The sequence below is a fragment of the Dermacentor silvarum genome, chromosome 8 (genome assembly GCF_013339745.2).
Source record: "Dermacentor silvarum isolate Dsil-2018 chromosome 8, BIME_Dsil_1.4, whole genome shotgun sequence".
Classification (NCBI taxonomy): Eukaryota; Metazoa; Arthropoda; class Arachnida; order Ixodida; family Ixodidae; genus Dermacentor; species Dermacentor silvarum.
In genome coordinates this window covers 4,451,963-4,464,963 of record NC_051161.1, presented here as the reverse complement: position 1 = coordinate 4,464,963, position 13,001 = coordinate 4,451,963, and the positions used below count along the sequence as shown (strand labels likewise).

Genomic DNA, 13,001 nt, shown 5'->3' with positions numbered 1-13,001 from the left:
CGCATCATTACCGGCCACGATTTCGTCTACAGCAGTTGCAACAAACAGTTGTTACACTTTGACTTGGTGAAAAGCTGTCGAAGATGAAGAGCACCGGCTAGTCTCTCAAATGAAAGCGCACGCCGTGGCCACTCTGCGAGAGCCAGTCAGTCACGAGATGTCAAAAACTGCTGCTTCCACACTGCTTTTGTACAAAATAGAAACAAGATTTGCTCATTCATTCAGCAAATAAAAGCGTGTTGACATAGTAAGCATTTGCTTAATGTTTTTCTGATACCCTTGATAATTCGACACTCAGTTAATTCGGACATTTTTTTTACTCCCTTGAGATCCGAATTAACGAGGTTTTACTGTAGTAGCATCCTTTTATTACTTTTGGTTTCAAAAAGGTGCTGACTAAAACTATTGCTCTCTCCTCTAGTCTCAGAAGGCCAAGTTGGTATGCCTAATATTGAAGAGCACATTGCATTGCAGGTGTTTCAGGCATCCTTATACATGTCTGTGGAGAAAGCGGTGGCAGGTGAGACATGGATCTCAACACACCTTGTGCTTCCACATCAAGTCTTGTGTCAGAGCTCTGTGAACCATATACTACTTGAACAGACAAGCACTCTTGCACTAGTCCATGCTAACAAATTGCACTGGCCAAACAAGCGCACTTCTAAGTGCTTGAAAAGTGCTTCGATTGGCCAAGTGGTATTCCAATAGCTGTGTTTAGTACTAACTAAACATGCCTGGTATCACGCGCCTTAACTCTTTCCTTACCAAGGCACTAGGCATCGATCACTGGTAACTGAAGTAATAGATTGCACCTATATTTTTTTAAATGCTGCGTTCCTGGACTCGCAACGCCATCTCGGTGATTCTATACAAATTAGAGTTTCCGTTTTCACACGGTTCCCATTTTTACCGTGCGGCGGGAACATTTTAAAGGGCGCGCGAGCTCAAAGGTTGAGGCACACTTAAGCGGTGTGATGGCGTCGACATCCGGTACCGTGCGTGCACCAAAGAAAGCAGTTTTTTGATCCCGACAATCCTAGAAGCGATCTTTCGGACTTTTCCAGCAGTGATGACTCGGACATCGATGTCGTGTTGGTGAAGTTTAGTTCGGATGAGGAAACTTCAGCACATCAGCTGGCAAGTTTCATTTTCGCCTCCCGTTTTGTTTATTGATATCTACAGCCAGTTCAATTGCCCTGTTGGTGTCCAAACTATTATTTTCTTTATTTATGGTGTGTCCACTTCATTTGGACAAGATGTGCTGCCACTATTTTCGGCACCCGAGAGATCCGGGCATTGACCTCTCGATGACACTCCGTAGGGGCCCGAAGCGGCTGGCGAGAGCTCTCGATTTTTTGTCTGTCCTTTATGACGGAGGTCGTTCATGCTACATATAAACACCAACAAATATGCATGGACGCATATCCTTGACAAAACGACATAGATTTTTTTTTCACTGAAGATATAAGTCTATCAGTAGGAAAGTTTGCCGTGAATTTCATTAATTATTTGTGTTTGGTAATTTTTATTACGTATTTTCTAATTACTGTTTCTTTTCCGAAATGTACTTTTGAGATGTGCGTTTAGTACTAGTGTTTTGTATGTAATATTATGCTGTAAATTAATCTTCATGGAAAAAAAATCGTAAGTAGGACCAACCAAGAACTTGAATGTTTCACTATGCGTCATGTAATTTTCTTTAACTCAAAGATTACTTTATCTATGGGTATAATTCTTTAAAGAAATGTTGCCAAGGGATATATCAACAATTTGCATATTTTGGAATTTCTCTAAAAAATTTTTTGCCAGAGATGTTACTTCTTACCGAATTTCTTTTTTGAAAAGTTTTGGTATTTTTTGTTTAAGAATTTTTTATGCAAATAATATTTTTATTTCTTTAATAAATATTATTTGAAAGCACGTTCGTTTACATTCACTTCTATATACTGCATGACACTGTTGCACAAAAAATTCCTAACTCAAACATACAAAAAACAGCTAATTTCCCCGTGGCATGAATAAGAGTTCACCATACTTGCAGACTGCACGCTTGTCTCAAAGCAAACATTCATGCTGCCACTCCCTTCAGCATTTCAGCTGTGCCACACTAACAAAAACATAGGAGGAAGGAAAAACACTAGGTGGGAATTATGTGTTGTGGCAACATTGACCAGAAATACTGCCAGTTCTGTGCAGTACAGAGAAATCCGTGTCACATCAGCCACAGAGAGTGAGAAATGACTGCACACTTCCTTTTTTTTTTTTTTTTTTTTGCTATTAGTCCTTTCGTGAACTAAGATTTTTGGGTGCAGGGGGAGGAATAACAAAGATGCATGGCACGTTGCTGGTCAGGCGGCGCATGTTCTTGCCTCGGCAGCAGTGCAATCGGCGGCGGTACATACCACCTAAATTCCGAGACTCATTCTGGTGCAGTTTTGCTCGGTTTTATCAGGTTGGTGCAGCAAATTCTATCTAGCAAGTGGTAAAGGGGGAGGGGAGTAAGATGCGACCGTGGCTGAGCAGCCCGTGCGCCCTGTTTTAGAGGTAATCTGCCGTGTGTGCAAAGACTGGGCGAGCTGAGATGGTGTGGCAGTGTGCTCTGTATTCCCACGCATTTAGTGCTGGAGGTTGCATAATCTCAAGTTCTGGAGATGCGTTAGAGCGAGAGGCAGACGAAGCATCTGTTCCCTGCTGCCGGTGCTTTTCATGATAGCGTCGTCCTACTGCGGGCGACGCTATCAGCCGCGGAGGTGAAGTAGATGCAAAAGCGTGGCCGACTTCACTTCGTACCGCCAACATGAAGATATCGTTGACACTGCATGAAACTGTATCATTCATCGAGGCGGCTCTCAAATTCAACAAAATTATTTCTTTTCTCATTACAATTTGCTTTTCCAATGGCCCAATAATTCTGAACACTTTGCGGCTTCAGTGTAAGAAAAATCTATCGGTGACTGTACTTATTTGCATTAAAGTTCAAATTCCGAGATAAAATTTCTATATAACGAAGCAAATTGCAGATATTACTAACTTCGCTATACGGAGGTTTAACTCTATAAAAATCAAACATGATGATATAACAAGATACTATGGCTGAAGCTATTTCCACTCCCATCACAAGAACGGCAGCAGTAAAAGGCAAACTTACAGTGCCGGGGTTGACAAGCTTCAGCATGTCATGTTCCTCATGCATTTTCCTTCCATGGCATGGCCCACAGAGATCGTAGTCTTCACACTGCAGGCACTTGTAACGCACTCCACGAATCTCCTGGTCACAAGCATCGCAGAGAACTCCGGCATGAACAGCCTGTGCTGGAGCTCCGTGCACTGTGCCAAGGCCAGCTGCTGTTGGATTTGCTGTAGTGGGAGCAGCCACAGCTGGCTTTCTCAGGGCATCGAAGTTCACATAAATTCTCAACAGGCCATCTTTCATGTTCTGCAGAGCTTGCGCCAGCTCTGCATCACTGGACATGACAATCTCGTCTCCCTCAGAATCTGCACGCCAAAGCAACAAAAATAGCCATTACACCTTACAATAAAGGAACCAATCGGTGTACTGCTAACTAGCATTGCTTGCTTCATGCCAAAACATATAGTCCAAATGTCTTTATAAAGAAGCACTTGGGACCTGAAAAATCCTTCATTATACAAATCACTTCAATGTAAAGAGCAAGCCACCCAGCTCGCAATTGAGCAGGCTAAGCATGCTCAGCAGAGAAGCCTTTCGTTTAACACGAATCCAAGTGATAGAGAGTAAAAGAAGCCGCCAGTTTCAGTGATGTGATTGGCCGGGGCCGTTTTGGAGCAGCTTCTTGGAGCAGCCTAAAGTGCGTTTTGGAGCAGAAAAACAAGCTTTTGGAGCATATAAATGCATATTTACAAGTGGAAAAATTGCCTTTGAGAGACACAAGAGAGATTACAGAAGGAGAGATAACAGTGGAAAACAAGCACATTTTTACAAGAATTATTTAGCTCCACATAAAGTTGTGGCACTAAAACATACGAATCCCATGCATGGCTGAGTAATGATAACCAAATTAGATGATGAAGCTGTGATGATGATAGTACGAACACTACAGCATCACAACGGTATGACCACAAACCTCTCCGATCTCTACTTTAGCTTTCCAGTTTGCAAGAGGCTGGGTTTTAAAATTGCCGAGAACTCGACTACGGAAGAGCATTAGGAGTGCGCAATGCTCTCGCTAAGCTACACCAGCCAAAAACAGCAAAATGGCAGCAGTGAAACGAAGAGGAACAAGCTCAGTAGCATGCGCAACAACTTGCCCCCATTTAACAAAATTTTCTGCCACCATGCATCCCCTTGACCAAACCACAGGAAATCGTGAAAAGGCTTTGCTGTACCAGCAGAACACTTTTCCATATGACGTTATTATGAAAGTTGTGTGCTCTCACCTGTAGTTTTGAAAGCGCCATTTCAGCCCCCATAGCTGGAGCCACCACATTTAAAGCAGGTAGAGCAGCCCTACTCACGGAACCACCTTTTACTTCCTCCATGTGCACACATGACGAGTGCGTGTGATGAATGATGTCGCTAGTTAGATTAGTTGGTTTTTAAAATAGCAGAAAACACCTTTTGGAGCAGCTTTGGAACACATTATCGAAAATGTATCGGGATGTAGCAGGATTGGCCTTTTGGAGCAGTTTGGAGCAGCAATCACATCACTGCAGTTTTAATCTGCGTCCTTCGTCCGATGGAATGTGCGACTGCAGGTGACTTTATGGCATTGATGTTCACAGAATGCTACTGCTAGTGCTAGTCAAACTGCTCGGTTATACGACTGACTTGGCTTCTTTTTCTTTCATCGAGAGTGATACTGCCACAGTCACCACGAAGTCCAGACCCTTCAGTGTGCTCTGTTGTTGCAATGTGCACGATACAGCTAAAAGGCAGCTGCAGAGGACCACTGACAGTGCCACCACATTCTTTTATTGTAAAGCAATGCATCAGCCGTAGGGGTCACCTGAATTCTTTCATTGTACAGGTAGCTTTTCTGAGGATTGCATTCAGATGATGTTGATTTATTGGCATCCCCTTTGAAACGGGGCAGTGACAAATAGTCACCTAGCCTGCTTGAGTTAATCCGGTATGCATTACATGCTTTTCATTCTAGCATTTTTGCATACATATCCCTAACCTTTTTTTCTCTTCCTCAAAGCTTTTCTATCTACCTTGTACCGCTACGTATGCCGGTGACGGATACGTAGCAGTAACCCCCCCCCCCCTCCCAAAAAAAATTTTTGATCTTTCTGTGCCCATGACCTACGGGCCGCGTAAGAACCCGAAGCATCACAAAAGAGCAGACGACGCCCGATAAACAGTGAGGGGTGGCTGTGCTCCCAACTTTGTTGCCACTGCGACCCTACCCCTCCCCTTTCTTCATCCACAACTCTACGCACAGCCCGCTTCGCACTGTCATGCTGTCAACTAATAATAAAATAGTATTTAAAAAGTCACATAATTGACATACTGCAATTTTTACCGAAAATAATTACTAAAAAATAGGTGCTTTCCTCAAATACTCAAGACCTTGAGCAAGTGCCCCCCTGAAAAAGATTCCTGGCTACGGGCCTGGTGTGAAGTAATGATAAAGAACGAGAAAGAATTTATTCAGTGAACAAATCCTGTCCTGCATTCAGTTTTATTATTAGTGCACACCTTATACTGTGCACTACTATAGCAGCAATGAAAGGGTGAGTACACAGCTAGCTACAAATGTATCAAAAGTGGTAAATTGCATTCAGTGTGCACTATGGCATCAAATAATTTAAAGCCATCGAGTCAAAATTGTGCATTTTACCTTGAACATGAGGGAAACAGAAATCTTGGGCAGCTTCTTTTGTAGACACACACCTATCCTACACAAATTGAGCCAACCACTTTGATGACCACCACTGTTCACGCACTGTGCAGACCGCAGGTTTAAAAGAATGCAGCTTTTTGGAACAAAAACCTGTACCTGGCACCACCGAAGAGGTACTGCTATTTCCCAAAAGTTCTTTTAATGCACTGTCACCCACTGGCTCCTCCCAGCAATGATTTCTAACTTCAGGTAACTGTGACAACCACTTCATACAACAAAAAGGCACAACACACCAAGGAAAAGACAGGCAAAAGAGGCCTCTGTCCTTTTGCCTGTCTTTTCCTTGGTGTGTAGCGTCTTTTCGTTGTATGAAGCATGCACCAACTAGCCCAACAACAAGCATTATTGTGAATACCACTATGGTGGCCTATTCATAATCACCTATTTGCTGGCACATTTTTCGTTCACTGTAGCCTTAAATGCTGGTAAATATAAAAATAAGTTTTGTAACTTTTACTATATTTACAAAAAGTACTCATTATAGAAAATCTACATCAATTGACAAACACACTGACCCACCCCGGTAGCCCAGTGGCTGTGTCACTGCACGGCTGAGCTCAAGGCTGCAGGTTCGATCCCGGTTGCCCCATTTCGACGGAATGCAAAAAATATTCTGTATCGCCAATTGGATGCACGTTAAAAAATCCCAGCTGGTCAAAATTAATCCGGAGCCCCCCCCCCCAAACTACAGCATGCCTCATAATAAGATTGTGGTTTTGGCACGTAATACCCCAGAACTTTATTTTTTTACAAGCTTACTGCAGTATATTTTACAAACATGCTGCGCTTGTGAAGCAATTTTGTCCACGCACCCATCCATGAAAGGATGAACTCCAAGTGAGCCAATGTTGGAAAGGCTGCCCGGATTCTATCGTGGAGAGTTTTAAAGCTCTGCAGGTCCTCGATGACAAATCGACGGATCTCTCCATCTTCCAGATAAGCCTTGATCGTCACTTTCACGGAGTCCATCTGCAGAACATGCATGCATGCGATTGTGGGGTTAACTCACTGAAGAAACAAACAATGCACTGCCCAGAAACTTGGGCTTTCATTTTCCACATTGGCAGTCAAAACACATCTTTATACATTGGTGATGAACACACCTCGTCTTGGCAGATTTGTCTGCAGTGTCACCTATACAATACTGCAATGCTCATCTGGCTTTTAGAGCGCAGCTCTTAGGCGCCCGTTCCTGCGGCGAGCATCAATGTCAGCGACGTAACTGAGCAAACAAGTACAGCGAAAGACGAAAGCAAACGCGGAGCACAGCGGGGGATGAAAGACGTGAGGAGGACAGCGGAGAGGAGGGTGCAGCGGAACCATGAGGCGGAAAGCGGAGAGTATGGCGAAGGCGTGATAAGAAAAGCGCAGTGCGGCGACGATGGCTAGGAGATGGCACCAGAGTACCGTGCGTTGTCTGGGAGGTCTGTTGACGGCGGCTGCTGCTGTGAATCGCGCCCACGTGTCACCCACACTCTCGTGATCTCCAGTTTAGCGAGGCGCTTGTAACTTGCCACACGAGACAGATTGGCCGCGCCAGCCAATATATCGCAAAATGAAAACGCATACAGAGCTACGCTCAAATTGTGCATTAGGGAGTATTCGTAGTCGTGGGTGAATTTTTTTTATCACCCTGCACAAAAAGCCCTAACTGCCATAAGACTGTTCATCCATTAATTCAACCATACCCTCCTACGCAACCAATGCTGGCCTAATTGATATCATTTTATACTTTCAATGGAGTGTATATCGATAGGCAGTCATATGGAGCTGTCTGGATTACTTCCTAGCGACACATTTTGTACTTTACTATGGTTTCTGTAAACAAGATCATCCCTAAAAAAAAAAAAAAAGGCTGTACCGAATGTCTCTAATCAGTTCATTGCTTCTTTTTTTTTAAACTGGAGGGCATAAAATGGTCCAGCAAGCTTAAGGACACAGAAACTAATTGTTGCAACAAATAGCCTTCAGCTGCCTTTCACGGTCAGTGATGTTGCTCATAATCTTGTACAAAAAAAAAAAAAAAAATTGCTGTCACCATTTTTCACAAGTCAAACTTGCACACATGCAGCAGGCGAGCATTATGCTAACCACACTGATGTACAAAGCAAGTTTCATGCACAGAGCAGCAAACACATAGGTACAGTAGCGTGCAATATGGGCTGCAACACAGTGCTCGTGGTTGAAGGGGCCTGAAGACTGCGTGCTGGCGCCGACATATGAAAAATTGGAGAACTAGACACCATTACCGATATTTACAAAAGCAATTTTTCGCATGTAGGTGCCACCGTGTATTCTTGGGGCACCTTCAGCATCAGTCAGCTCATGTTGCACGCAACTGTACATTGTCCAAGCTAATAGTACAACCAAGTTCTGGTTGCCCAGCGAGTACACTATTGCTAGCAACACACAGAAGAGAATAAAAATTCTAACATAACAAAAGAGACAGTGAAGAGCACAATGACTTGGAGCACACCATAGCTGCATTCATGCATTTGCACTGATGAAACTTCTAGCAGCACATGTATAAGCTGTATGCGACTGAACCTCTACTACTGTTGGCCACTGGGCTGGCATTAAGACGACAGGATCCCTCTAAAAGGTCATGTTGCCTTGAAGGGAACTGCATGTAAAAGTGCATTTTCTTCCCACAAGTATATTTTGCGCAGAATCTTGGTTCAAGCTAGTTGGTGGGTCATACTTAGAAATTTGTTATCCTTTCTCAATAAGGAACTGTTTTTCCTGGGCAACTCTGCACACATCATTTGATTAGTATGCGCAGCTGATCGCTGAGCATTCATTCTTTGTTCTGTTTGCAGCTTGTTCACTACGATCATGGCTGTGCTTAAAAGGCGATTTCTCATTCTGAATAATATCAGTTGGAAGTTGGCACCTGTCCTGCCATGTCATATGTCCTCGTCTAGATTGCGCCGTACATTTCTTTGAATATATTCAGTGGAACTTCTATAGCGTCCTTCCAACCTCTTCTTATGCCCCAGTCAGACGAGCAAATTTAGTAACACTTCAAGTGAGTGCACTTTGCCTCGCTGAGTGTCACTCTGGCGGCATGGTGCTAGATGGCGAAACAAAGTCTCATTCGGAATTGTTGAAAACGACGATCTATGAAGCCATAGGCTTGGTATTATTCTCAGCATTTTGAGTATTAGAAATGGCTACTACTTTATTACGAAAAAAAAATTGCCTATTTAGAAGCACCTTCGCAATCAAAAATAGAAATACTATAGATCCGTTCGATCCGCATGCACCACTGTGAAGCAGTTCACGGCGGTTCAGAAATTGTGCAGCTCGATATATGCAGTGTAGCCACAGTGCAACATTCGAAACGACTGCCAAGGTGCCAACGCGGTGCAGGTGTTATGTTTCGTCCAACTAATATGCACCGACTGCATAAGTTTAAGGGGCCCTAACTGCTTGTATGATGGCTTCTGAGGGATAAATAAACCTCATGCTTGCATAGACACAGTAAACATACACAAGTTTGGTGTGAATGGTGCTTGCGCCTGTGTGCTGTGTCATCTGCTGCACTGCTACTTCACACGTGCACTCAGCACCAAGCCTGCACTGACAGCAGAGTGGGTGCAGCAAAATTGTGAACCAGCCCTGCACCTTTTGAAACAAACAGCACAGTTCAGAAGGCGCATTGCTGCACCGCTGAAACAATTGGCAGGGTACAGTACCTCATGAACTGGTTCAGGTGGTGCAGGCAAATCAAGCAGAAATCTCATTCGCAAAATGAGCAAGGCAAGGCCATAGACAAACAGGTTCTAGCAGGCACCAGAGTAAACAGCATCTCCCTCAGATACGAAGCAGGGATTTGTTGATACCAACAATTTATTATTAGTGCCATTAACAGTCTGCCAGAGCACGAACATTAACAATAAGAAAACAGATGTCGCAAGCGCACACGCTAGAGGCTGTGGTGTTTTTTACAGTAGGGGTTAGGGTTATTATAATACGGACTAAGGGCTGTAGATCAAATGTATTTTCTCTGTCTTTGCATGCCCATCGCTGCTGCTCGAGACGAAGTACGAATAGACACTAGCTGTTTCAGTGGATTGTATGAACGGTATGCGCTAATGTGATTCCATCAAACTGTGCAAGGCGTGGTGCTTTGTCTGCGATGTACGGCCGCTCGATCCCCGAAATCGCGCTGTTTGAGCAAGAGTCGCACACTGGCGCAACTGTCGGCAGTAGTTGCCAAGCGCGATGTCGCCGTAACGGGTAAAAAATCACCGAAGCACACGACCAAGCGCATCGCGCTGCCCGGTGACGCTTCCTCGGTCGGCACACCTCGGGGTGTTTCGCATGCCACTGTTATCTGAGACTTTTCAATCGAGTGCCCCGGGAAACGCTAATATATATATATATGTGTGTGTGTGTGTGTGTGTGTGTGTGTGTGTCGTCAAGACTCCGCGCGTAGTTGCGTTGCTGTGCACGGCGCAGTGTTCTGGCGGCGATGTAACCCGAAATCATGCGTTCGGACCGCAGCATGTAGTCCTCCGGCGGTGTTTACTCGAAAAAAGTGGCAGGTGACAACACGTTCAACCATGCGAGACGTTGACAAATCGTAGCGCAGACAGACAGGCGGAAAAACTAGTCTCCTTTTCTGTCCGTCTGTGTGTTTCTGCGCCACGATTTGTCATGGCGTCGAACCCAGACAGCCCCGAGACACGGACCTGCTAGCAAAGCGCGTACATACGAAGGACATCCGTTGGGTAAATGCCTTTGCAGTGGATCTTCGACCACTGTCAGTCGCCGGTGTTGGTCAATGGGCTATGTGGAAAGATACGACCCGAACAATGCGTTGCCTGCCCCGCACACTACATTTCACACCCGCAGGGTTCGTCCGGTCAAGGTTATATCTCTTGGCATTCCTTTGCGATTTTCGAAAGAGTCTTCGCACGATTTTCGCCACATATGCCACTATGGGCGCACAGAACAACAAGCCAGATCGTGTGGTTGCGAAGCAGTAGGGCATTGGACGAGGGCAAGACGATACGCCATGCTTAAAGAAAGCTTTTCGAGGATCGCTTACCTGAGGTTGCGGCGAAGTCGAAGATATATTCCAAAACGGCGGCGGGTGGTTATCCATCGTATTTATATGCTCGGGCTTGTATGACTTGCACCACTTCAAATGTTCTCGACGATTCTACAGACCACTTCTATTTTCCTATGACACCGCTGCAAGGAGACACCATTTTGTTGGTAAACATTGGTCCGTTCTCGTCATATGACAAGCTTCCTTTCCGTGATTGGTCAAGAGCCGTCTTTAGAGGGCGTATGCGGAGAGAAAGGGTACGCGATGATATCATCGTTTCGATGTACGTACGCATGGAGGAATGTTGTATGGTTGTACTGGCGTGTTGCCGCGCGATTGCATCATAAAAATAAGTATGCAGCGGGAACTGAAGGATGTGATTCACTCGCATTGCTCATGCTCACCGTGTGCTCACCGCATAGAGAAGCGCCAGTTCATACGCGAGTGTTTGTGGTAGTCGCTACCTGCGCGTCGGAACATACCGCCTCTGTTCCAAATATGTTGCGATGTCCCTTAGCTTAACCTTAAAATACTTATTTCGCCCCGGTGGCTTTAGCTGCTCTTACGGGCCCTTAAGGATCGATAAATGAAACGAATGAAAGGATGGCGTATGTACCATCGACCAACAATGTTCACGGACCAAGGGATCTGACAAAAAGCTGAATTTATCCGCAGCCTCAAAACGCCCAGCCTGGTATTCCCATTTCCAGCCTCTGGTATATGCGAACACTGTGATTTACGGTTTTACTGGCTACTTTTAAAGGCTGCTCGGATATTTAGCGTTTTCATCCCGTGGTCCATAAACTTTTTTGGTCAATAGCACATTTTATATGTTCAAAGGAAACTTAAAAGTTACAAATCAAATTGAAAACTTTTAAGGATATATATTTTTTTCATGTCAAAACAATAAAAAAATGTTTTACTTATCTCGACTGCTGACCTAATTAATGTCTTTAATAATTAACTTCCATATTCTTTGAATCTCAACGCATCTGGAAGGTGAGCACTGGTTCTCGCTGGGTGAATATATATTCGCATTCCATTACGATCCTAGTCATTCGACCCGTGCTTTTTTTTTTTTTTTTTCCCCACACGTGTCTCATTCTGTGGCACATGCATTTGCCTGCGTGCCCTCGAGAGTGGCTCATACCCACTATGATTGGCCAATTGGCCAAAAGATTGAGTCTAAAAAGAATCACTATTGAGAAATTTTGAATGGCTAAAGGAATGAAGTCAGATAAAATTTAAGAATTTAGCTAGGAATAAATCATCCTGATTCAATTCTATACCCCACAACAGCTGCACCAACATCCCTATGACGATGCCACAGAGAAGAGGCTCCCAAAAATAGAATATCGGGAATCGTAATATTCAATCCAGCACCGTGAGATGTTTCTTGTGCTTTCTTAATGAGGAAAAATGGCGGCATGACAGGGAGAAGTGTTGTATTGTTTCGTCTTCACCACGGTACGAGCGCAAGGAGGACGGCACCAGACCACATCGATGCAGATAATGCAGGAATTCGTCATCGTAATTTGGTAGAGAGGACTCTTCTATTAAGCCAGAAGTGTGTGTTCCAAGGAAATAGGAGGTGTCAATAATCAGTTGAATTAGTTGACGGTCTTGCATGACTGCCCGTCTCCTGAACCTAGCAGCAGTTGCTGATGCAGGAAGGATTGGGAGACCACTAAGGGCAGCTCTCGCCAAGCTGTCTGCTAATTCGTGGATAACTAATCCTTTGTGGCCAGGCACCCATACCAATCTAATTACTGTTAAGTGAGAAGGTATTAGACAATAAAGTGTACGTGAAGTATGTGAGCCACTATTTTCAGTGAGAGCTGAACGTAAAGACAAACAATCCGTTACTACTACAACTTCCGAGATTGATGAGTGCACCTTTCGTAGAGCCAATTAATGTAACCGCCAGAAACTCAGCTAAACATATGGGTATGTAGTCGGGAAGTCTTAAAGAGAACGATCAGTCAAAAGCCGTAGAGAAAATTCCAATTGCAGATTATGCTTCTGTTTGCGATGCATCTGTCGCTATGACGGCGTTT

At 44.4% G+C, this 13,001-nt stretch overlaps 1 protein-coding gene across 1 annotated transcript in view; it reads right to left on the bottom strand.

Moving 5' to 3' along the window:
* The window catches only part of LOC119460533 (sequestosome-1), a 34,674-nt gene extending 23,554 nt beyond the window's left edge, over positions 1-11,120 (bottom strand). The window contains exons 1-3 of the mRNA XM_037721455.2: positions 10,942-11,120; positions 6,698-6,854; positions 3,149-3,495 (exon numbers count right to left, since the gene is read on the bottom strand). Coding sequence (XP_037577383.1) covers positions 3,149-3,495; positions 6,698-6,854; positions 10,942-10,998 — 561 coding nt within the window. The 5' untranslated portion in view covers positions 10,999-11,120. The remainder of the gene's footprint in view (positions 1-3,148; positions 3,496-6,697; positions 6,855-10,941) is intronic.
* Between the last annotated feature and the right edge of the window lie 1,881 nt (positions 11,121-13,001).